Below are 26,678 nucleotides of genomic sequence, written 5' to 3'. Positions count from 1 at the left end.
GAAACTTTTTATTCGGCTGTGGTGGATGTGAGTCTGGTGACGGACTGTCTGGAATTGGATTCGAGGTTGAGGACGGAGAATGGAATTGGTACGGGTGGCAATAGAATGAGCGGACCCGGAGAATTGAGCGGAATTACTGTAGAGAGTGAGCGGTGAGATCAATGCTTCTGAAATAAGAAATATGTTTATTAAAGTTGCGTCCATGTGATGTTTGAAGATAGATCTGTGTTTTTTACAGCTCAAATTGAACTTTTTGAGCTGCCTCAGGTTCCCCAGGACAGAGCCAAACCAGTTTAGGCTTAACTAACGGGTTTCCGACAATTAACGAGTTTCATGAAACATTTTTCTCGCTTTTGTTTTGCAGTTTGAGACCTATCTGGCGTGTCTTCGACTCTTTTCCTAACATGAAGTGGTGTGGGAGATGCTCTCGACGCATTTTGTACGATTTCTAGATATAAAAACTTACGAAATCATTCATCCTCGTCGGTTTCGTTGCTCTATCAGACAGTAATGTTCGCTTAATCTTCTTGGTTGTAGATGCGAGAGGCGATGAGATAAATTGATTGATGAGTAGCTTGAAGAAGTGCGGCCCCTTCTTGTTCTGACGGAGAGTAAACCTGAAAACAGTGAAATTTAAAAAAAAACTGATAACGGCAACTAATTGAAACAAGAGAGTGGCCAACAATTATTTATGTTTTGAATAAACTGATCAAACTAATGTTAAACTGTATAAAACCTACGTCTTCTAGACCAAGTTAGTGTAAAATATCTCCAAAGATGACAAGACAAACAGAGGAGGCTGCTCATCTTGGCAGCGAGAATATAACGTTTGTCCAATACTCGTTGCTATTCGGTTGGGCCGCTCACGGCGAAAACGCACAAAAAGTGAAGGAAGAGGTCATTGAAGAATGCGAAGGGGAAGATTGTGGTACAGTCGACGCGAATCACGGGCAGAAGAGAAAAAAAGAGGTGGCAGGTGGTATTGGGTGATGGGTGAAAGGAAGAGAAAAAAGCAATCCGCACTATCCAAATAAATTAAAAAAAACATTAGGTTGGACCGGTGTAGAGAAGAGAAGAGACGAGATTGCGAAAAAGATAACAATAATGTTTCTACATCGATAAGAATTAAATTGCGAGTAGAAACGTTTTTCATTTTTTGCTTCAAATTTCTTCTCCAACGATTTTGATGTTCGATCATCAAAAAAAATCCAAAAACCGTGCTCTGTTTTCAAAGAAAAGGCCGACTGTGAAACTGACTCCGTTCCCATATGCACTCATGAGAACTATACAATTTCTCAAAGCTTCTTGATATAAAAGAAAGCCTTCAAGAAGGAAGTATCAGTATTGTCAGCTCATGTGGTCTGCAAAACCAATCGTCTTCATTCTCACCCTCTTCGGAGGTCTCTGCTATGTTTTGGCAGATGACGGCGATCTCGAGAAGGTCGTGAATCTTTTCTTGACGAAGCTGACAACGGCGTACAAAGAACAAGCTGATAACCTACCGGACTTCTTTGAAGACTCCTTCACTGCCCGTGGTTGCACGAAGACCGTTCAAAAAGGTGAGAAATGCAGAATGTCTGGTACTTCAGATAGTGAAATGCGTTTTGCAGCCGAATTCATCAACGCCATACTTGACAATCGGAATGCAGATCCTGATTTTCTCGATGCAATCTTCAATGCGCAAGTAGTGAGCGTTGAATACGATGGAATCAGATACAGAATCTACTCGGGAATAACAAAAGGTTCAACTGATTTCATGTTGAATACCACAACAAATCAGTTGAGCTTTGCAGAAACTGTGCGTTGTTAAGTTTTTGATGTTCTCAATAATACATCTTCAGAATTTGACCGTGTTTTGTTTTTTTTAGTTGCAGTGACATATACAAACAGTTGTGCCATGTCTCCAAACAGAACTCATTAAAAAAAAACTGTTCATCACACAGCCAGAACTTACTTTCCGTGGTTCCATTCCATCATTTCCATCGGACATTTAAAATCTTCGTTTACTTCGAAAATACATCAAGGAGGTCAATGCATCGCTTTTCACTCACTCGACACTCTGTCTGCATGTCAAATTCAACTGGTCCGATAGCTTTCAGAGTATTCATCTCGATGTATCTCAAATTCTCTATCAAAACATCGTTCATCATCTCCGAAATCAAATGAGTATTCTGAAAACTTTAAAAAATTGAAATTTGACTTCTACCTTGAGGTGCTCTTACCATGTACTAACTTTGGAACTTTTTGAATTTTTCCGGTGAATAGTCCAACTCCGTGTTCCGTCTCCACGAGAACTTCATCCAGAAATTTGTTCAGGAGTTCTTTTCTCCCACCGAATTGTCCTTGGTCTCATTTCGATACCCAATTCTTGGAAGATGGAGACATTGCCAAGCACAGCGATCATTTTGCGGAGAGTATCCTTGAATGCTCTGAAAAATCTATTTCATGAATCTTTCCCCGTTTTCAAACAATTTCCACATGCACGAAACCAGATTTTTCGGTGAGTAGTATGGCTCTGTGACGACTGATCTTACAGACGACTTGTTGTCGCTGATTAGTCTGGTGAGTGGTCACTGGCACTTGTCACCATTTCCGTTTCCTCCCGACGTTCTCTTCCCTTTGCTTCATTCTTACGACGCTCCATCTCACTCACTTCCACATAGTTTTCTCTGCAATCCAAAAATTTAATTTCAGCTCAGATGTGTCAAAATAACTTACGATGAGTAGTCCAAAAAAAAGTCAAAATACTCCTTCCTCAAACTTTTTCAAATCGCTCGGTAACAGCGCTCGCCTCTTCATGTTAAGCACTGTACGGAGTTGGTCGAGGGTGGAGAAGAGGTGTCCGACGTGCCTGTGAATAGAAAAAGTTGAAATTTAAAGATTGATGGGATCTTCCTGGCAGTATTCTACATTTTCTGAGCCGGGGAGCTTTCAAAAACTATTTTTCCGCTTCAAAACAAGCGGAGATATGTAAAAACTGTTTTTAGTATTCACTTCAACTGTTACCATGATAACATGTTTTTAAGTTTCAAAACTACGTCATTAGGTTTTTCAGAGACTTAGAACATCCGTGTTTTTATTTTATCACATTTTTTCTATTTTTACTTCTTTTTCACCAAAAGTTAGGTTAAAAAATACTCACTTGTACGCTGGTTGTGCTTCTGTGTCGTTGATCTCCTTCAGCAGTAGACAAGCGATGTTTGGTACAAGAGATTGGTTTTGCAACTGGCGACCGACACTCTATAATCGATGAAACATTTATTTCTTCCGTTTTTAGCAAAATCGACATACATTCCAATAAGAGCTTCTCCATGCCTAGGTCAGCAGCTTGATTTCAATGCCCTCCACTTTTTGTTTGTGTCTGTAGAGTGAATCGAGCTGAAAAATTGATTTGGAAACTCATTTTTGTGTGGGAAATCTTACATACGCATTGGCAAGCAGTTTTTGACTCCAAATCTTGTTTGCCAAATTGTAGAATTGACGATACTCAGAACTGAACGAATCCCCTCGATGCCTTCGCTCATTTGACTGAAAAACAAATAAATACGTAATGATGAGATTAAATGAGAAAAGTATTCGACATATAGCAACGAAAAACAAAATAAATTAGTGAGAAAGAGTATGAAACTAGAAGAAAAATCCGGTCCGCATTGTCGCGTCAGTTCAGGTGTGCCTGCGGACATGGCATCACAAATGACGACATGTCGACGATGGTGTGCGGAGTGAGCAAAACGGGGAAGAAGGATCACTATTATTGGAAAGAGAAGGAGTATGCCAAATTTTCTTTGATGATGGTGTTTACAAAAGAAGTGTAAAAAATACTGCAAACAAATAATTTAATCTTCACAATGGGTTCAATTGCTGAGTGCTTTGACGTATTCCATGCTCACTGGCGCGTCTTTGATGCGTTTCAAGATTTCTAACTTACATTTGACTCGTTTAAAGCATTCAAACACATTTTTTACGCTTTTCAAGCGGCCTGGAGCTTTCTGACTTTCTGGTGTTATCTGGTGTTATCTGGCGCACTTTTGACTTGTGCGAATCAGGAGACTCGGATATTAAAACCGCTGTGAATTTGGTTTTTTATAGCTGGCATTTCGAAACGATTCATTTGTAAACCGGAACATCTCAAGCCAGCTAAAACGCGTGATTAAGTTTGAAAAGTTTATTTTCCCCAAAATCAAAAGAGTTTAAAAAAAAACGTGGATGCATACGAAGAATGTGAAATAAATGAAGAATAATAACAGATCCTAACTACAAACATTTTCATTCTTTTTGTATAAATTCGAAATGTTTCAACTATATTTTTTTTGAATTGTTGAAAAACTAAGCTTTTTTTTGTAGTTAACAACTTTTTAAAAAAGTGTCCACCCTAAAAAGTTATGACAGGTTGGAATAAAAAAGCTGGTTGCGTTTTCCAGAGCGTACAAAAAGTTGTTAATCGCAAACATGGAAAAATAGTTTTGATCCACGTATTGAAAATTATTGTGGAATTAAATAGGGAGGGGATAGGAATAGGAGCGGAACAAGCTTCAGATTGCGGAAGTAAACAACCGTGATTTCAAAACTACAATGTAGTGAGAAAATTGGCAAGAGGAAAGAGTTTGGGTTAATTCTAGGACAGACAGAAATCGCCACGTCTAAAATCAGACGCTTGAAATTCCCCTGTACCTGGGAAACTTGGAAAAGTGTAGTAAAACCAACTTCTAGAACATAATCACGCGTTTGAGCTGGCTTGAGATGTTGTGGGTTTTGAAATTGATAGTTTCGAAATTTCCAGTTAAAAAAAACAAATATACAGAAGTTTTCATTTCCGAGTCTCATGATTCGCTTTGCAGTCTTTTTTCTACAGTACCCCTCTCTTTCCTTCCACGGTGTCCCTTTCCAGCAGCACCACATGCAAATTTTAATGGTCAATAAAATCTCGACTATAAATATCTGAGTCCCTCTCCTCACTCACTCAGATTTCTTGTGATGCATCTACCATTCGTTCTCTTCGTTTTTTTGGAACTCTCGTAGTTTCTGGAAAAGCAGAATCTGCTATGGAAATTGCTAGAGTACAAGTTGCAATATTCTTGACTGCAGTGAGCACTAACAACACGGAAGTGGTTCTGGAACTGTTAAAAACTACTACTGATGACCAGAAAAATGTGGACAACTTCATCAATATATTCCGAGGAATCTCCATTGAGGTAACATCTGCAGAATTCAACAACGTCGGAGACATCACTTTGAAAGTTTTGATTGCTGACATGCTTCCAGTAGTAATGGTTATGACTAAGGTATTTTAAAAATGGGATGGCTGTCGCCGAAACAATGACCTATTCATTTGCAGAACAACGACAGCCTGACTAGATGGAAATTTACTGAACTCAAAGGTCATAAGCCCGGATCGGATTCACAGAAAATATTCCCCAAGTTTAATATGTCTGAGTTGGGCTCCTCTGGTGTTCCATGAAGTTGCTAGCCGATTTGGGAGACATCATTGATAACGTGGGGCTATATTTCGACAACCTTTTTTCTAAATAAAGATTTGACATTTTGCTAACAGAGATGTTTTTCAACATACACCGACAAAAGAAAATAGAATACTGTACATAAGAAGGTTCTTCTGTCACTTTAAGCAGACACTCAAAATCTTGTTTAAAATGTTCAAAACTCCAAAATTTTAAATTTAAAAAAAGTTTGAAAGTCGCGTCTCCAAAGACTTCCCTCGTTAGCCAACGCTTTCAAAGACGATGTTTTCAGGTTGACCAGAACCGGATCAACAAACAAAGAGAGCTGCAGGGTATCAATACATCAGATATCTTTTATGAAGAATAACATCCAAGTGGTGGTATTAGTCTTCTCCAATGTTCTCATATAACCCTATTTCCTAAATCACAATCCTCAGATTGTGATTACTGGCACGTCCCTTATCTCTAGACAGACTCCATGACCTCCCTAGTGAGTTTTCGAAGGTTTGTTAGTAATTTCTTCTTGTCCAAATCATTTATAGAAAAGCTTATTATGTGTAGAATATGTCAAAACACTTTTCCATTTTTCAAGACATTGCTGTCCGGATTTAAATATTTGTTTAGTTCCTCGCACTCATCGGAACTGAAAAAACAACTAAAGATGGTCCACTTTTGGAGAATCGGCGTGTAGTTAGATGTGACTTACATTTTTCGAATGTTGGCATTTCTTGTATATCAAAAATAGAGCAGTATTTTTTGTAGTTGAAAGTTTTTTGAAAATTCCGTCAAGTTTTGAGATACTTGATCCAAGGCTGTCAAAAAGGCCGTGGGGCGATTTTATATCTCAGTTCCCAGCCATGGAAAATTTTCGCTTCTTCAGGCGGCCTTGTAGAGCACCGAAAGATTAGTCGATGTACAAAATTTCAGCGCATTTGGTTTATCCGCGGCCTCGACGGCCCTAAAAGCCGAGGGCCGCGGCCGGCCGCGGCCGGCCGTACGACAGCCTTGACTTGATCCAAAACTCGCTAAACAGCCTGACAAGGGAAGTCTTTGGAGACGGGGCTTCAAACAATCTATAAATTTGGTTATAAGTACTTTCTAATACAGGGAGTTCATTTCTGCATTCAAAAACGGCACATGTTGTGAATTACATGAATTCATAAGTAGTGACCAAAACATGATAAACTTTAAACTTATGAATCTGTAAAGGATTGGAACCAAATCAGTAAAATGAGTAAACCTCCATCTTTCTAACCTTTTTTTAGGATCTACAATGTCATTTTGCCCAGAGTCAACGCCTTCTACTGTCCCCGCGGCTGTTCTGGTTCTTCTTCGCTCTACCGCACGGCGGTGTCTGCGTCTCCTCTCTCTCTCCATGTGAACGCGCGGGCGCTCTCGCCGGGACTTTTGAATCATTACGATGATTTTCGTAGACTCCTTCTCCTCTTCCTTTTAGTCTCTATGTTGTCTTTAATTTAATAATTTTGATATAGTTTATTTTTCTTCTTTAACTATAAATTTCCCTAATTTTCCGTAGCAACACAGGAAAACCTACGAGCAACGTGGCACCTTTACTGGCCTAAAACTTATTTTAATTCTGTTTTTCTAACGGCGCAGAGAGAACCTGTACTTGTACGTTGGAAAATAGAATCCCTGCGTACACTACTCGCCGATTTGGAATACCATGTGAAAAAGCTTTACCACATGAAAAGTTTGAGAGCTCATAATTCGGCTCGGAGAGACAATCAGCAGGTTTTGAGGGCAGAAGTGGACTCGAGGTAGTCGAAAGTACCTAAAACCAAATTAATAGATCGTGTGAAGCCGCGTTACCAAAGATTTCCCTTGTGAGCCAACAAGAGAAACCAGAGCAATTTTTTCAATATTTTTGTAGTTGAACGTTTTTCGATTAATCCGTTCACTTTCGAGATACTTGGTCCCAACTGCCTGCAACCAAGGAAAACCATAAGCGATGTAAAATCTCCCCTACAAAAGATCACAAACATATCATTTTTTCTTTTTCTCATCTCCTCCTGAATTTCACTAGAAAAAGTGCAAAGAATGATGGTTGGATATCTTGTCAGTTTGAAACTGGTGAGAAACATGATGTGCATAGAGTCTTTCATTGGAGTCTCTGTCGTTCTTCCTGCACACATATAATTACCATTTTCCTCTTGCATTTTTTGGCAACTGAGATAAACTTGCCGTCTTCCCACAGAAAAATCAAACAAAATACACAAAAAGTGACGTAAAAAAAGGTGAGAGGGCGAACATTGCAGAGGTCACTTCACCACTCTCGCTCTCTATTTCTCTTTTTGTCGTACAGTCTTTCTTTGTTTCTCTCTGTGTCTCTTACTCCCCTACAGTCTCTCACTGCGGTTGTCTTGAGTATTGGTCAGTTGTCCTCTCCCTCGCCGTTCCTCTCTCTTTTTTTCGTCTTATTTCGTTTTCTTTTCGAACGGTGTTCGTTTTCTTCCGATTTAATTCAAAAATGTTCAGCTGTGAATCGCTTAACCGCCGTGAAACAAAAACAATCAACAATGTCTATTACGAGTACCGGACAGGAACTCGCAGGCATCTCTGCGGTCAGTTTTTTTTTTCATTTTTTAAAATTTTGAACACTCAGAACTAGTCTATTTGCTCTATAGAATAAGCTAATAATTTGAAATGCCAAAATCATCACCAGGCTTGGTCGGTGTCGGAGAATCGGATACCCCGATTCTCCGATTCTTCTTTTTTTCGGAGAAATTCTCCGGAATTCTCCTATTCTCCGAAAAAAAGTCGGAGAATTTCGGGGAATACCAGAGATGACGGTACTCTAAACTATGTTTTTGTTGTATTTTTAATGGTAAAAGCTTTTAATGATGATTAAACATGTTTTAGAAAGGTGAATTCTGAAAAACGCAACAAAAAATCCGTTTTAGACGCATTTTTGGGAACATTTTTGGACTCTCCGAAATTTTCCGAAATTCTCCGATTCCCCGAGAAAAAAGTCGGAGAAAATTTCGGATATCCGATTTTCCGAAAATTTTTCTCCGACCAAGCCTGATCATCACACAGAATAGTTAGTCCTCTTTTTCGTGCTCGTCTAGAAAGGTATTTTGAACGATTGAAGGCTCCAGGGCAAAATCGCTTCCTCTGAAACTCCGACAAAGACTTTGTTGGACCGGGACAGACCGGTGTAAGGTTTTGTCTGAGTCGCTGTCACCAGACTTGTCAAACATCGGACCCGCCCGGCTCGACCCGTCGGCCCGGATTCAAAAAGGGGTACCCATTTTCAAAAAAACAGTTTGAAAATTCTCAAAAATTCATTATAATCGTTTTAAAATTATATACATATTCACCGTTTGATTGAACTTTAACTTTGTTCAAATTTTTGTTTACATCGGACCGAACCGGCAGAAAATAATTGTGACTTTGGCTCTTCCCGTACCAAGTCTGTCTGTCACAATGTCGACAAGTTTTGAGAACTTTTTCCGCCTGGTTAATCAATGAATTTTTCCGTAAGGGGTTGTGAATCAGCGCGTTCTGAGATAGCGAAAAAATCATGATCTGAAAAAGTTGACTATTCGGGTAGTGACGGCATGATTTACATATCAGTTTCAAAAATTAATTTTTCAAATTATCTTATTTTAGCCTACACTCGTTGCTGCTGCTCAGCCAACGCCAGCCGCTGTTGATCAATCTGCATCAGCAGCTGCTGCTGAAAGTATTCGAATGGAGAAACAGATGAACAAAGGCAACTATGCCGATGTGAGTTTTTAAACTTTAATTAAAATCCACCGTTAATAATTTTCAGGTTAAATTCATAATACAATTGGTTAAAGGAAAAACGAAATATTTCTTTTCGGAGTTCGAAGGTGTTTACCAATTCCAGAAGTATTTTCTTCGGTTGGATATGATCAAACGGGTCACGGGCAGAGTCTATCCAAAAGTCACTAAACAAGTGTCCATTTCAAATGCTCCGAACATGAAGGAAACGGAGAAAACTGAGACAAATAGAGACAACAACCTTCCAGTGAGTTTAAAACACTTCCTTCGAACTTACACTTCGAGTTTACACTTCCTTACAAGTTTTTTTTCTTTAAAAACATAATCACAATCAATTTCAGGGTTCCAAACTTGCTCGAAGCACTCAACTTGTTGCGAAAATCGCTGCTGCGAAAATACAGGACATTACTACCGGAAGCTCTTCTGGACCCACGGCAAGTGTGAGTTGTTAATTCTAATTTATGCTACCTCTCTTGAAATTAGCTTCAATCACTAATAACCATATTTCAGTGTTCTTCTGGCGTCCTGACTCAAACAGTTTCTTCGAACACCGGTAAAACAAGAAACGTTGAAGCTCGTGAAGATGACCAAGATGCTTCCAACAAGAAGAGGAGCACTTCGCCTGTCTTTTTCCAGACGTGTGCTAGAAGAGACTTGGATGGACCATGTGGTCGATATGTATGTTTTATTTATGTATAACACCATTTATCATGTTCGATTTTTCAGCTTGTCCCGATTTCCACCGAGAATTATATTGCTGCAAAATCCAAGGAGAAGAAAGTCAAGCAAGCTGGAAGTACCATTGCTCCAATGAGTTTGAGAGTGAGTTCTAAGTTTACATAGGAATTCTTCTTGCCTCGTGTGATCTCGGCGTTGGACGGCTCGTGGGCTAGTCCATACTATTATGGGGTTATTCAGGTTATGTAAAAATGTATTTAAATACAATTTTTCCTTATTCACGACCGTTGAGAAAGTATTATATTTTTCACAAATCTCAGTTCAGCGTTGGTCAAATAGCGTGTTTCTCCTTTTTGCATTTCTCGACATGCGCATGTAGAAAAACTGTCAAAAAATGGGGGGGGAAAAATATATATATTAAAATACGTTTTTACATGGCCTGAATAACCCCATTATTCTCCACAACACTAAATTTCTGATTTTAGAACTCTACCGCCAAAAGCGCGGACAATCTTCATGGATCATCTCGGAAAACTCAAGATTCAATTGTTTTTCGGAATAGTGCTTTCTACGCAGTTGACGATCCTCTATTCTATTGCGTTAGTTTTATCTATCCCATACTTCTGTAACCATGTATTATTTCTCCATTCTTGCAGCCCATGTCAGAAACAGCTCTTGAAGCTATGCTTGAACGAAGAAATGAATTGAATGGAGACGATGTTGTGAGATGTGACGAAGACAGTTTCTTCTACAAACCCAAAATGGATGTTCCTCAATCAAGTCAAGTGAGTTCAAGTGGATTTTTATTGGAAAAATAAGACGAATATTCGAAAAACTATGACACTTTACAAAATCAGTCAGTAAGTTGTTGATTTCTGCTGTTTTCGGTGTGAAATAATTACTTTTGACAGCGTTTATCAGTTTTACTTTTTGTCTAATTGTAAGAAAACAAATTTCTGTTGGGAATGTAGATCTCGAATAGATCGTCACTTTTCTCGTTGACAACTTTCTTGTGTGAATCCTCTCTGGATAGTTAGAGATAGATTTATCTGTCGGATTGTTAACTTCAGTGTGAAATACATAGTAAAATTTTGAAACTGATCATACTGTAACTTTCCAAAGGAATTCGTGTGCGAATAGTGATCAACTTCAAAAATGAAAGTCTAGTGTAGAACTACAATTAACATTATGAGACAAGCTTCAAAAATCGATCACGTCTCACAAAAACTAGAAAAATATACCAACCGGAAACAAAAAAAAACTTTTTGCAGCTCACACTGCCAACATCCTCTACAACAAATATGGTGATGCAACCAGATGCCAGCTGTTGGATGCAAGAAGCTGAATTGATGCAGACGTTGGCGATTCAAAAACCTCTAAAAGTAGAAAAAAAGACCTATCAAGTAAGTTTGAATATTTGACAATATTTGCATTTCAATTAAAGTTTCAAATAACCGTCATTTTTTAAATCGGACGGTCAGGATGCTTGTTCAATTGAAAAAAAATAAATGTTTCCAGGCCACTTCATCAAATTTTACATCAAAACACCAAGTGGAGATTTTATATGTGGAAACAAAGGCACCCAATGAAAAAATCCAGAAAATCAATTTGGAGAGACAAAGTCAGGAAAAAGATGTTGTGGCCATCTCCAATGGCTTTGAACAAGAAAAACCTACACCTCCTCCAACGGAACATAATGCCACTGCCCCACCCGCCAAATGCCAATTGGAAGAACTCATTCCAGATATTGTAAGTAGAAATGATTTTAGTCACCCAAACATTACTTTTCAGGGATCACCCACTCCACGTGAAATTTCCACGGAAGTTTTCAATCAGTATCTCCAAGTAAGTTTACTACTTTAATACTTTTCATTCAATTTATTCGTTTCAGACACTATTGAGTTTGGCAGAGAATTCAGAGGAGCAAGCAGAGATTGTAAGTGAGATTCTTCAAATTCAAGAACATATTGATTGTTTTCAGTTGATTGGAGAGGTGAAAAGATTTGAGGAGAGAAGACGACTCGGACTTCGTCAAATTCATGAGTGTACTGAGTCTCCAGTCAGTGGGAGGTCGACTGCTCCAGTTGGAAGCGGAGCGCTTCATGAGGTTGAAAGTGTCGAAGAATTTGATTTATCAGATGAGGAGTTGATTCTGGATGAGGAATCAGATGAAGACAGTGACGGAGAATCAGGAAAAGATTCAAGAGATGATTCAGGAGAAAGATACGAAGAGGAGACAGTTGAAGATAGTGGAGAAGAGAAGGAAGAGGAAATTGATGAGGACGGAGATGCGGATGATGAATTCGAGGAAGACGTTAAGGAAAATAAATTATTGGTGCAAATGATGCAATCTTTGGATTTAAAGCCAAAACGCGATGGAGATGAAAAGAAATATTGGGTAGGAAAAGCGAGTGATGGAGGAAAAATGAGTAAAAACGAGAAGTCTGAAGATCATGAGACCAAAGTAGACAAAGCAAATGAAGAGCAAGTCGAAGACGAAGACGAATATGAAAATAATGAAGCAACAGATGAGAAGACAGATGTCGCCAGAGACGACTATCTTGCCACCAATATTATGCAGAGAGCCAAAAGACTTGTAAGTTTTTTTTTGTTTCAAAATTTTAATAAATGCAAACTAATTCATTTCAGAGATACTTTCTAATCAAAAAATCCAATTACATGAATGAAATGTCCAAACTTGGACCACTGGACAAAGAGCGCGCTGAAAAAGTTTGGGAGGTAAATTTTTTTTTGAATTAATGTTATCCAGATATCAAATACAACTAATAAATTTTTCAGCAAACTCAGCATATTGAGGAGCCAGCGTTCGAGATCATCTCTCGCGCGCTATATCTCACGAAAGAGAAACCGATTTTCCACTTGGGTTTCTTCCAAGAATTGGTTGATGCCGCCGTCCGCCATTTCAATATTCATGGAGTTACTATTGTTGATAAGGTACGATGACTACTGTGAGACTGATGTAGTTTTAGACTTGAATGTTTTCAGTATCAATCAGAAAAACGCAAACTTCTGGCGAGAAATCAATTGTCGAAGCAGTGAGAAGCTACAAACTGTCAACTCCTCTGCCTCTGATTTTTTAAATTTGAATTTTTCCCTCTCTGAAAATAAGACACTCTCGTTAAGTTAAGTTAAGTTTCCCTTGTTTCATACTGTAACATGTTTTCTTTTTTCGTTATATTGCGTTTTCAAACTTTTTTACCTATATTTTTTGTTATTCTTCATTATTTTCTTTTGAATAAAATCTGTAAACCACCCAGAACTGAGTTTTTTTTGAAGTTTCGGTGCAAACTGGCTTGGTAACAGCATCTCTAAAAATTAATGAATGGAATATTCTGGAGCCTGCCCTTAAAAATCACTATGTCATGCTTCGCCGGACTCGCGTTGTGACTGGGTTGTTTGATGGCTTTAACAGTAGTTAGTCTTTCAAAAAACTTCCTACTGTCTCTTTTCAGAACTGTCCCCTTACAGGGTTTTCGTTTTTTTGTCATTTCAGTCCTATTTTAGCTTTTTGTGTAATAACACTTTATGTACACTACATGCCTAGAGCAAAGTGGCTCTGAAAATATATATTAGATATTATCGATCTGCAGTACCCTCTCTCTGTCAAGCCCTTATTCTAAAATCATAGCGTCCGTCACCGGTTACTACAAAATAAAAAGATTTATATAAATTTGAAAAATGGAACCTCATTTAGGCATCATACTTGTGGTCAGCAATTGGCCTTGTCAAAAGGCACATTGTCTTATCCGTGCTACGAAAAGCGAAAAGAACAAACTAATTTATTTATAAAACAACGTGAAATTGATAACACTTTTGTTATTGTTTTATGTAACTTCAGATTTTGAAGATACAATCCGAAGAAACTAACATTGTGGTTACAATAAAAAAGAAAATGAAGAACAGCTTATGTGCTTTTTGAAAAGTTTGTTTTTCAACACTTCTTTCTCAAAATTGCTGACAAAAATTTTTGCTGACTCTGCCTCTGTCAGATTGGTACCAAAAAGTCAAAAACAAAAACACAAAAAAGTTTTGGCACCAGTGGGAGTCGAACCCTGGTAGTCAGATTGGTACCATAAAGTCGCTGAAAAAAAATCTGAAGTTCAAAGAGACTTTTATTGGAGTCTCTATCTCTTACTGCATACATATAATTATCCGCTTCATCTTGGTCACTCTTACAAACTAGATGCACCTGCCATCTGTCAACAGCGAGGCCAAAATCAAACTAAATACACAATATGTAACGCGCAAAGGAGAGAGGCGAGCGCGGTAGCGGTGAGGCGAACGCGGCTGCGGTCACTCCACTTTCTTTCGCCGTCTATTTCTCTCGCTCTCTCGCCGCCTCTCACTACGCTTGAGTATTGGCCATTTGCCCTCTCTCCTTCCGTTTCTCTTCTTTTTTTGTCTTATTTCGATTTTCTTTTCTCAGTTTGTCCGTTTTATCCTAAATTCATTCACGTTTTTCAGCGTGATTTGCTCAATCACCTTGAATCAAATACAATGACCACTTCAAGTTCCGGACAGGAGGTCACAGGCATTTCGCCGGTCAGTTTTTATCATTTTTCAAAAATTTTTACTGTAGAATTAGTCCATTCGCTTTAGAAGTTATAGAACCAGCTGATTTATTTAGAAATTTTGTCAAAATCACCACACGACGTAGTTCTTCCTGATTTTTGGGGTTGTTTCTATATTTTTTCCTATATTTCTCCTAAAAAATAGATTTGCGTGATGGTCGTGAAATCGATGGATGACGGGCATCGCCACCTCAGTAAAAGACAAAGGCAAACCTAGCTGGATGGTCCGGCTGGTTTTTCCATAATTTCCTAGTAAGGGGTCTGAAGAAACGTGCGTTCTGAGGTGGTGAAAAAGTCATGACTTGAAAATATATCATATATCAGTTTTAAAGAGCAAGTGTTCAGTCTATATTATTTTAGCCAGCGCCAGCCGCTGTCGAACAACCAGCATCAGCAGCTGCTGCTGAAAGGATTCGTCTGGAGAAACAGATAAACGAAGGCAACTACCTCGATGTGAGTTTTTAATTTTAATTCGCATCCACTGTTAATTTTTTTTCAGGTAAATCTACACATTGTTTGGGTCCACGGAAAAGTCAAATACTTGCGTACGAAGTGTGATGGATTTCATCGATTCGACAAGTATTATATGAGACTCCACATGATTAACCTGCTCATGGGTATGACCTGCCCGAAAATTCGGAAGCGACTGTCCATTCCAAGAATGACAGGAAACAATCAGTCTGCTGTGAGTTTCTTACAAATTTTCGATTCAAACTTATGCTATTTTGCATAAAAAGAGCTGCAATCACTGATAACCACATTACAGTCTTCTAGACCCAAACTGAATACTAGAATCCAGCCCACTTACATTTAAAACTCTAGTCCGGGCTGCGTTAGGAAACCGTTTCCGATCCGACGTGGGGTATTCCAGTTTTCCTTAGTGGTCACTGCAATCATAATTACTTTTCCTATAATTTTTTGGTGACAACAGATTGAATATCACATTTCTACATGAAAAATAACCAAACACGATAAGCTTTCCAAGTTTCTATAGGAAATCTTCTTGCCACGTGAGAAATCTCGGGGTTGAACAGTTTGAAGGCTAATTCATTTTAATAATCTCCACAACACTAAGCTTCTGATTTCAGGTCTCTACCATCAAGAGATTCGACAGGCGTCATAGACCTCCAACCGAAATAATTTACCGGAATTATGCTTACGAAGTAGTTAATGACCCACTACTACAATTCGTGAGTTTCCATACATCTGTGACCATGTAGTATTTCTTTATTTTTTCAGCCCCTGCCAGAAACAGCTCTCAGAGCTCCGATTGATCCGATTAATAATACGTCGAATAGAGACTATGTGGAGACAACAGGACTCAATGAAAAGATTCAAAGAATCAATTTGAGAAGTAAAAGTCTGGACAATATTCACATTGCTATTCCAGATAATGTAAGTGAATAAAATTATAATTTTCCAACAATTCTGGAGAAACCATTTGACTTACCCAACTTACTTTTCAATTACTTTTCAGGTATCCCCCACTCTGCCGCAAGTTTCTACGGAAGTTCTCAATGAGTTTCTCCAAGTAAGTTTACTACTTTAATACTTTTTATTCAATTCAATTCGTTTCAGGCTCTGTTGACATTGGCAGAGAACTCAGAGGAACAAGCAGCGATTGTAAGTGAAATTCTTCAAATTCAAAAGCATATTGATTATTTTCAGCTAATTGGAGAGGTGGAAAGTTTTGTGGAGAGAAGACGACTCGGACTTCGTCTAGCTCTTGAGCATCCAGTCTGGAGACGTGAGGGAATTCCAGCTATTGTATGTAGATAAAATTATAGTTTTCCAACAATTCTGGAAAAATGATATTACTCACCCACGCATTACTTTTCAGTTACCGGTCACTCCACCAAGCATTGCTACGGAGCATTTCACTAATTATCTCAAAGCATTGTTGCGCTTTGCAGAGGATTCAGAGGAGCAAGCCGAGCTTGTAAGTGAAATTTTTCAAATTCAAAAGCATATTGATTATTTTCAGATTATTGGAGAAGCGGGATCGTTTGAGGAGAGAAAAGGTCTCCAACGTCGTGAAATTCACGAAAGCACAGAGCAGCCAGTCAGTGGGAGCTCGACTGCTCCAGTTGTACGCGGAGCGCTACATGAGCATGAAAGTGAAGTCTCATCGGATCTATCAGATGAGGAATTGATTCTGGATAATGAATCAGAAGAAGACGACACTGTCAGATTGATTGCCTCGGATGGCCGCGGAGCGCTTGATGAGGGTGAAGGTGAAGGATCACCGGATCTATCAGACGAGGAGTTGGACGATAGTGAAGAGGAGACAGATGAAGATAGTGAAGAAGGAGAGGAATGGGAAACTGATATGGATGAAGAAGCGGATGCTGAATTTGAAGAAGACGAAGAGGAGGAGCAGTGAGAAATGTAGTATAATATGTATTCGATTTGAATCTGTTCAAAACAACAAATCGCCGCCTGCCGTTTCCATTTTTAAAAATTTTTTATTGAATGTTTTTCTTATTGAAGAGAAAAATCTTGTTCTCATGTTTTTCCTGTTTCATTTTTCGTGTTCCCTTGTTACATACTGTTACACACTGTTACATGTTTTTTTTACTGTTTTTCCTATTGGGTGTTCGTATTGTTTTGTTTCATTCAATCTTCATTTTAAATGAACGATTTAACCCACCCAAAATTGAGTTTTCTAATTTTGCTGATGAGATTGGCTTGGTAACACCTTCTCCAAAGATCATTGAATGGAATTTGGGGGAACCTGTGCTGTAGAATAACTGTTTCATGTTTAACTGAATTCGCGTAGTGATTGACGGATGTGGAACATCATTTACGCATCATACTGTGGCTAGCAGCTGACCTTGTCAGAAGGCGCATTGCCTTATCAGTGCCATGAAAAGCGGAGGGAAAAATATAAGTTATAAACTATGATAAGGTCCCACTTTGAGAGTGTGTCACGGTAATATTGATTGACTAATCAATTAAATTTTTAATGAATTATACTGATCGAAAGAACAGCTTCATTTTTTTAGTTGACACCTTTTTATACGGACACTCACTAGAGAGTTATGGTCATTTTTAAACAACAGCTCAAAAATCACACTATTTTGCACAGAAACAGGTCTATTTGAGAGAGAAATTACTTTGACGACATGTAACTTGCTAGGGAACGTCAGTGCAAAACAGTTGTCAACTACAAAAATGGAGTTTTATTCTTGTTCTGTTCGATACCAAAAAAGTTATTTTGTGGGACAGTTAGTTTTACTATGACACACTCTCAAAGTTGGGCCTTTTCAACTAAAAAAGGCAAAACTTAATATACTTTTGAGCGGTACAGTAACTTCAAATATTGAAAATAAAATTTGAAGAAACTAACACAGTGGTTTCAAAAAGTCTGAGAAGCTGATTAATGCGAAATTATAAAAATGAGAAAACAGATAAAAGTTTGTGTGTTTTTGAAAAGTTTGCTTTTTTTCAAAACAACCCTCTAAAAAATTACTGACTAATGCTTCGGTGAGTAAGTCATCAGCTCCATTTTATCATTTTGCAAAAACACATTTTCAGCAGTTTGAGAAAGTAAACAAATAAAAATAATTGTTCTCTTGTCTCACAGGGAGTGTATCGGATGTTTATACTCATACATAAAATATTGCTCAGTGAATCAAGACACTGACTGAGTTTTCCTTGTATAAATTGCTCTTTAACCGTCATTTTGTTGAATTTTTGTGCCAGGCAATTGATCGTGTCAATACTTTTCATTCTCTCAGGTTGATAAGTAGATAAAAAGTGAATCAAATCAAACATCTGCACAGTTATCTGTAATTTACGAAGTAATAAATTGGATTGCTCCATACAACAATGGAACATCCACTGAAGTAACTTGTGGTGAAATAACTGCTCAATTCTGGAATTGAATATTGAAACAATAGATGCATTCTCAAAGAAAATGTGAGCTTTGAAAAATCAAACTTGCTTGAAAAAGGCCGAGCCGGGCCGGGCCAAATTAGATGATGGTTTGTAGAAAATATTTTTTCTAGAATTATAAATCATGAAAAACGGTCAGGACTTTGTTAATTTCTTTAAAATTGGATATTCAAGTTCTTTATCACTTGGAACACTTCATTTTTATTTCATTACTCCATTTTCGGAGTCCATGTTAGTCCCTTATTTAACTGTCAGTGTATTTTCCTCTACGATTGTTTTTTTTTGTTATTGATAAGAAAGTCCACCGATTACCGGGGTCAGCAAACCCTAATTATAATTATAATAATGTGTAAATATTGTTGCACTTGCCAAAAGGCTATAATTCATATCATCTTTTGTGTAACCGATGACAGGTCCAGTTGTGTTGTGATAAAGGTTTTTGGGTACAAGTAAGTAAAAAACAGGGATAGAAATTTGGCATGTGAAACGGATTTTTACAAATAAAATAGTAATTTTGTTCCCCCCTAAATCCCTATACGGGTTTTTTTTTGCGGGTAGCATGCATCAAATACGCATGCAAAAGAGTAGAACAGCAGGTGAACGGATTAGCGGCATGAGACGCACCTTTCTGTTTCATAAGTGGTCGGTGTCATCGAGAAAGAAACAATGGAAAATAGGACACAGGAATGAGTGGCAATGCCTTTGTTCATTAGCTAAATCAGCCGGAAATGAGTACAGTTCGAGAATAAAAGGGCAGCAGCAAAAAACATCGAATTTTTCACTTCCATTTTTTGATTAAATAGAGATTTTATCGGCGCGATTTTGTTAAATTGTGTTATATCAAATCACATATTTACATACTTGTCAAGACTCGGATATAATTCAAAATTCAAGTTATTTAAATTTTTTGAATTTTTTTGTGAAAAAGTTGAAGGCTATGATTTTAAATTTGAAAACAAATTGGAAAATCAAAACGTTTACATTTTCGATGAAAAAATAAACTTTTTTGAAGCCGGGTCTTCACAAATATGAATATTCAGTATTTTTTGACCAGTGGGATGTCTGTCCAATGGGAACACAGGTATAATTATAGAAGTAATAATTAGAGAAGCATGGGTATTACGCTTTTCGTCTCGATCTATATCTGTAGACAGAAACATCTGCTCTTTACCGAAAAAGGAGATTATTATCTTGAAGATGGTGAAAAATCTCGGAGGTCAAAAATGTATCATATTTTGCTCTATTTGTATGAGAGTGTGTTTGGTAAAATTGATTGTGCTACAAAATAATTTTTGTATGCATCATACACATTGAGCTTCACTTTTGTAGTTGACAACTTTTCTGTATTCCTCCCTCAATTTTTTTTCAGTTTCGATACAAAATAGTGAATTTTTTGTCCTGTCTAACTAAAAAATGATAACTCTTTAGGGAGTGTCCCTACAAAAAAGAGTCAACTACAGAAGTGGAGTTCTACATTTGGTCTGTGTAATCCCTCAAAACTACTAAAACTACTTTGTAGGACAATTAATTTTATCATAACACTCTATTTTTTTCTGTGTCTTTTTCTTGATATTCCTAAATCCAAGTTTTCTAACCACCAATTTTTTATTATCATCACAAAATACGCGAGAAGTACGGTCTTCCGACCAATCAAATTGTGAGTGGGGGTGGAAATAAGCTGTTCACCCTGATGGCCTCTTTATTTTTCAAAAATTGATTGGATACCTTCTACGCCTGCACTAATCCTAATTATATCTTACCCTCATTTCCGTTCGACAAAGGCAGATGTTTTTGCAACCGTTTCCGGAGATACGGATCGGGAAAAATGCGTAAGATCTTACGCTTCTCTAATTACTAATTGTTCAAATTTACCTACCGTGGCACCGACATTGTAAGAAGAAGCTGAAGAGCAAAAATTATAATGTTCTTAGAAAACGTTATTGCTAATTTTGTGAGAAAAAAAGCAAAGAAGATAGCAGGATCATTTTCTCTATACCGAATTTCATAAAATTAAAATACAACTTCAAACCTCCTACATTTTTTGCCAGAAATAAGTAAATATGAATTTCCTCATGTCAACTCATGGAATTCACAGTTACACCAAAATGACACACTTCTTAATTGACAGATGAACTCAGGTGTCCGGTTATCTACCGTATGTTCTATTGTTTGCGAGAAATTAACACCTTATTGCATGTTTCACCAGCATGGTGTCTGGTATGTGTGTTTTAGCCATCTATAGATTTCAACAAAATTGAAAGTATAGTCAAAAAAGTATTTTTAAGGAAGTCTGTAGGTTAAAACTCTACAGTCATTTTAATGAAATTTGAGATTTCTTGAAGCTGTTGCAGGTTCGATCTCAAAATTGATGATAGGACTGCTGAAACAAAAATATGTCCCGATACTCAGTAAACGTTCTTCCAAAACACTAAAACTGGACTTGCCACTCTTCTTTTCAGTCCTACTGTGACAGTCACACTGAACCATAGCCCACATGTCTTTTCCACATTTCCTCTAACACCTATTGTGCACACGTCTGTCACTTCCAATTGCAAGAATACAATCATGTCAGATTGAGGTCATAATGCTGTCATTTCGTAAAGATTTGATCTACTGAGAATTCTGATTTGTAAATGGAAATTTCTATATACAGCGATACATGTTGACGTCAAATTCTTGTAATTTAAAAAAGGTTTTTCGAAATAAAAAAAATACAGGAAGAACGAACAAAAAAAGGTGCGAAAATCGGTGTGAGATAGAAAGAAAACTTATGAACGGCTAATAGTGTCAGGTAACGAACAACTTGAATGAGAAGATACCGTAAGAAATACTGATAGCATTTGTTTGTTTGTTTTCAAAAGCTTTCTAGTGAGTCTTGAAGAAAAATTCAGTTCTTGTCGTGGCACTGAGGTCTATGCCGAATCTATAACTACCGCTTATTATCCAAAAATTCCCTTTTTTGCTAACGGACCTCCTCTCTGGACATTTCCGAGTTTTGGCACGCATAGTTTTGAACTTCAGGTTCATTGAAAATTTATGAATTCCCAATGAAAAACTCAAAAAAAGCTACCCCAAAACTATTCTGACCACTTATTCTTTTTTCGGCGGAAGCTCTCCGATCACTTTAGCTAATTACCTATGCAACAAAGGACCATTCTCGTCATATCCCTTATTGTTACGCATGCTACAAGTGACTACCGCAAGGCAATTGACACCGACTTCTTTAAAAAGAAAAGGTGTCTCTCATGCCGCTAATCCGGTCACCCGCTGTGTTACTTCTCTGTGTGTTACTTCTCGCGTTAAGTGTTTATGGCATGAGAACTGAGAAAAATGTGAAAATTTGTTTTGAAGGGCATGAAGTCAATGACAGTGACAGTTTATTTGAAAAAAAACAAATTTTTTCAAGAAAAGGGTGGGAAATGAATCAAATTTCGGTAACTTCACGAAACATTTGCGCCTTTCAGTCTAGTCCACACAAATATTACCTTAACCACAGTATAAAACACAAAAACAGAATATGCATATGTGACGTCAATGGGTTCTATCACTATCTCCCTCTAACTTAATTCCATCACGCGCTGTCAGTATAATCCGATCATTCTCCCCATTCTTCACTCCAATATGTTATCAACATACTGGGTACTGTAGAATTCTATGTAAATATTGTATATAATAATGATTTATTGTTGCAAACACTGTGCAGTGACTTTGCACTGACTTTAAAATGATGAAAATTTGAAGAGGGAAAAAAGTACAAAATTTACAAAATTCAGAGAGATGGATATGAAAAAAAAATTGTTTTGGAATGACAGAAAAATAAAAAAAAACACGGAAATCAATTTTGGTTCCTAGACGCTTGCATAGTTTACGAGGATCCGTTCTGATGCCAAAATTGGGTTGCTGCATAAGTATTGTGTGCGAATTGAGCAGCGTATGGCTGATTAGCATAAGTTGTGTAATCGAAATTCGACCATTGTGGGTAGATAGCAGGATAGGTGTTATATACAGTTGGTTGGAAAGAGAGAGTGGCAGATTTTGGGACTTCTGTTGGGCTTACGGCTGTAGAGGAAGAGTTCTGGAATATTTGTAGTCAGTCAAAATTTAGTTTTTCTTAATGAATTGTGACTTACCTCATTTTTCTTTTCTACTTCTCCCCATTGCTGCTCCGTAGTCGAATTATTGGAGCTAGTTGTGCTCACAGTAGTATCAAGTGGAGACACACTTTTTGGAGTGCTAAGCTTGTTGCCACTGCTGACCACCGCGTTGTCACTATAATTCCATAATTCGTATGTAATACTCTCAACTATAGAATGGGCGGGAACTAGGGATTTTATATAATCGGATTTTTGAAAATAACCCGCTAAAACTCTGACACCTACCAGCTCTCCAATTCACTCTTGATTTGAGGTTGATAATCTGGAGAGACGCTTCCTCGGAGTGCTTCTCCAGTCAGTACTTGCTGTTCTTCACTTTTAAGTTCCTGGCTCTTTATTTGTTTCATTTTTGGCCTTTGTTTCTCTTGGAGACGGTACTTAGCACGACGGTTTTTGAACCAGACCTGAAAATCTCCACTTCAACATGTTATTTTCACTTTTTTTCCGATATATACCTGAATTCTGCTCTCCTGAAGTCGGATCTGCTCGGCAACCCTTTCCCGTGCGAACACATCCGGATACTGAGTTTCGTTAAACAAGCTCTCCAAAATTTCCAACTGTTGACGACTGTATGTAGTTCGTTCCCGCCGATTTTTTGGTGGGATCATTGCTGAAATTAATTTTCAATTTTTTTTCTTGTTACTACCTAATACATAAAAATCCTTACAATATTCATAATAGAAGTTCATACTGTATGGTTAGAAAGGCTAGAACTGGTATTGTACGTAAAGGAAAACATAAAAATGCAAATTTGTGAAATGCGATTATAAAAGTAAGTTAACGCCACCGACCTTCTCCTAGTGCGTATGAAAAATACAGTAATACCTTCTCGAGGGGGTATTTCCCTATATGAGAGGTTCTATGTGAGAGGACACTGTTCCTAATCCGGGAATAATTACCGAGGGAGTCAATTATAAGATGGTCCCCCCGAGAAGGGAGGAAAAGGATTAAGATATTCTAACCTGCACTATATGGTGTTCCACTAAACATAGACATTGGTGGAACCTGATAATTGAATGTTGGGGCTCCCGCGGTTGAGGGAAATGCAAGGTAGCCGTAGCTGGTCATCCCTGAAAAATGTTGCATTTCTGAAAGAAAAATCGAGAAATTTGAGTTACTGTAATTATTCACGTAACGAATTATAAAAGGTTAATCTGGTCCTTCCCTTTCCATGCCGGCTTGTTCTTACAAAATTAAGAAGATTTGAAAAAGAGATAAGCCAAATAAGGCTTAATTAAAGACTTGATGGGTCCTAAGGAGAGTAGAAGGTAATGAATAATTACTTGAGACGATTGTGAAATTTGGTAATGGAAATGTTAGTTTTGGCACTACTAACACTCCATAAAAACCCGGTTAAGCGGTTTATCATCACCTCGTTAAAATAATATTGAAAGAAAATTTGGGAGGAGTGATATCAGTGGAGAGGAGCACAAAGAGGAAGAAAAAAAAAGCTCCGCCTTTTGATAGGGATACTGTAGAAAGGGGAAAGTATGAAAATGACAAAACGTCTTTTGATATTTAGTCCAAATGACGTACATAAAATGCACTTTTAAAATAAATTCTGACATTTTGTGGTTTAAACAGATATTTTGATTTGTAGTTTGAATTCAACAATTCGTCCAAACGTCAGAAGCAAATGTGAGTTATTTTGAGTATCATGATTCAGAATCCGAATCTTTTATTTGCAGTCTAAATCTAAATTTGGAGAGCTCAAAAGACAGTATATTTCAGAATGAGAAGCCTAAACCTGCGCTAATCGGCCTAATTAATATTTCCAATTACTAGACCAGGTGTTATAAGCCTAAGCCTAAATAAGACAGATCAGAAATAGGATTATCCTTGCAAAAGACTATAATGGTTCATGAGCCATCATGTTTGGCAAAAGACCATGGGTTGTGCCTCCTCTTCCGAATGGTCACGGGGCGGAGCCTATTTACTGTACCGGTGACAGTCGCAGCTAGGAGAAGGTGAAGGTAAGAGGGAAGTATGTCTGTGTTAGGGGGACAAAACGTGGCATGACCCGATCAGAATAATGCGGTTGAGAAGTGTGAACTAGAACTGTCATATTGGATATAAATTTGAGGAGAGAAGACACTGGCGAAGAAAAAAATTTGTATGAAGAAATGAATAGAAGGGGTTGAGTTTTTTGTAGTGTTTCAAAACAAAATTATTGTAGTGTTTCGAATTTTTTTTTGATTCTGAAGACAAGATTTTGGTGTATGCCATCCGATATATGATTTGAATAATAATGTACCGGTTCAAAAACTGAACAATTATGCTAAAAAAGTATGAAAATATTTGATAGAAATGTCTTCTGAATGTTTGTTGGAAAGTCAACTTAAAAATCAAGATGTTTTTTATGAATCGTCTCAAAATCTGAAAATTTCAACCTGAAAAATCTGAAAATCTTGTGATCTTTTTTGGCAACCTTTTTAATTCAATTCACTTTTATTCAGTCGAAATAAGAACGACATCCATTTAAGCGTGTAGTAAAACGCGTTGAAAACGTGAACGTGCGTTTTTTCACCTGGAAAACCTTTTGACAATAAAACAATTATATTTATAATACAATAAAGAATGATATATGCAAATTTTTCACAAGATGCTGTTTTTTCAACCCCTTACTCAAACTTTCTGAACAAGGACTGTTTACGTTTTGATGATGGCTTTAATGTAGAATAATATTGGTATTTTCAAAAAAGTATTATAAGTTATAGCAGAACTTTACAGTTATAACTAGTGACTGATATTGTGATTGAGATTATTCATAACAAAAAAACCTGGCTGGTGCACTTTCTCGGTAGTAGGTGGTTTTGGTTTTGTGCCCACCGGAGCTCGGTAGGGAGTTTGAGTACGCCCAGTGAATTCATCTTGCCAATTTTCACCAAACATTTTTATTGTGAGCTCGTGTAAATGATCCACATCACACAATCAGATCAGTGGTTTTTCCATTGTAATTTCAGATTGCCTATGAAACCAACCAGAATCCAATATACCAAAAAATGCTTTCGGGTATCAGAAAAAATCTACTTTTAAGAAAAAAGCTAAATATTTTTCACATTTGTTTTTCAATTAATTTGATTTGAAGATTGACGGATTTCGAATGTGTTATTTATATTGAAATTGATCAGTTGACGCAGCTAAACGAAGGTGGAATTCGAGTTTTGGGTCCTCCCACATAGTTATGTATGCGTGACAGTCAGGTTGTACTGGACAAAATTACAGTACCGGACAAAAAGGTATCAACTTTGGCTGTTTTCAGTGGAAAATGACCAACTTTAACAGAGTATTTCGGGGTTACCCGATTGTCCGATAAACTCAAGTTTGTATGGGTTAGACAGAGCAAAAATAGTACATTATTTTTTTAGTAGACCATTTTTTTGTATAGACACTACCGTGAAAGTTATAGGTTGTCAAAGTGAAAATCTCCAAAAATTCGCTAATTTGCATTGAAGTTAGTCGATTTCAGGGAGTAATGGGTTTCTTTACCCGTAACTTTCATGGTAGTTCCATACAAAAAAATGGTCAACTACAAAAATAATGTACTATTTTTTCTCTGTCTAACCCATACAAACTTGTGTTTATCGGACCATCGAGTGACACCGAAATCCACTGTTAAAGTTGGTCATCCACTGAAAGCAGTCAAAGTTGATACCTTTTTGTCCGGTACTGTAAATTATACAACATCAGTTTTTTTTTCAATTTGTACCTCAATTTGTAATTCTCATGCGATCGTGATTACTATTAAGCGAGAAAAAAAAGATCTTGTTGGTTATTCATTGGAATTGGAGTCAGACATTTGCACAACGGTTGCTTAGACTATCAATATTCACAGAAACAAAACTAATAATACTGATTTATTGTAATCATTCTGTTTGAGGTGTCTCTTCTATTTGTTCAACAGACAACGAGGCAAAAGAGAACATTCGGTTGTCTCTTATCAGTTTTTTGTACTGATGACTACACACAAATGAGTGTTGGCTCAAAGATCAACAAAAGGCAAAAGAGCAGGAAAAAAACGAAGAAAGTGCATTTCGGAAGAAAATGCTTCAAAACGAGTACTCTTAATATCAAATGATAACGACAATATCAAAACAAAAACGTTTGAAATTGGAATGTGACTTCAATTTATA

General features: G+C 37.4%; 4 protein-coding genes across 4 annotated transcripts; 2 read left to right on the top strand and 2 right to left on the bottom strand.

Annotated features, from left to right (window-relative positions):
* Positions 1–518: 518 nt before the first annotated feature.
* Positions 519–5,254, bottom strand: GCK72_022360 (uncharacterized protein; the record flags this gene model as incomplete). The annotated part of the gene is made up of 7 exons (XM_003096723.2): positions 519–617; positions 2,052–2,171; positions 2,334–2,429; positions 2,588–2,669; positions 3,143–3,240; positions 3,424–3,528; positions 4,985–5,254. 7 exons carry the CDS (start codon positions 5,252–5,254, stop codon positions 519–521), a joined length of 870 nt encoding a protein of 289 aa, XP_003096771.2.
* Positions 1,355–1,810, top strand: GCK72_022361 (uncharacterized protein; the record flags this gene model as incomplete). The annotated part of the gene is made up of 2 exons (XM_053734780.1): positions 1,355–1,559; positions 1,611–1,810. 2 exons carry the CDS (start codon positions 1,355–1,357, stop codon positions 1,808–1,810), a joined length of 405 nt encoding a protein of 134 aa, XP_053578346.1.
* GCK72_022359 (uncharacterized protein) lies at positions 5,043–5,458 on the top strand (the record flags this gene model as incomplete). Its single annotated transcript, XM_053734779.1, has 2 exons — positions 5,043–5,282; positions 5,336–5,458. The coding sequence occupies 2 exons, from the start codon at positions 5,043–5,045 to the stop codon at positions 5,456–5,458; spliced, it is 363 nt and encodes a 120-aa protein (XP_053578345.1).
* A 16,798-nt stretch (positions 5,459–22,256) lies between these two features.
* On the bottom strand, positions 22,257–23,613 carry GCK72_022358 (uncharacterized protein; the record flags this gene model as incomplete). Its single annotated transcript, XM_053734778.1, has 5 exons — positions 22,257–22,466; positions 22,522–22,660; positions 22,771–22,949; positions 23,001–23,155; positions 23,508–23,613. 5 exons carry the CDS (start codon positions 23,611–23,613, stop codon positions 22,257–22,259), a joined length of 789 nt encoding a protein of 262 aa, XP_053578344.1.
* Positions 23,614–26,678: the final 3,065 nt, after the last annotated feature.

Source organism: Caenorhabditis remanei, chromosome X (genome assembly GCF_010183535.1).
Source record: "Caenorhabditis remanei strain PX506 chromosome X, whole genome shotgun sequence".
In the NCBI taxonomy this organism is placed as follows: Eukaryota; Metazoa; Nematoda; class Chromadorea; order Rhabditida; family Rhabditidae; genus Caenorhabditis; species Caenorhabditis remanei.
This window is presented reverse-complemented; position numbering and strand designations above follow the sequence as displayed.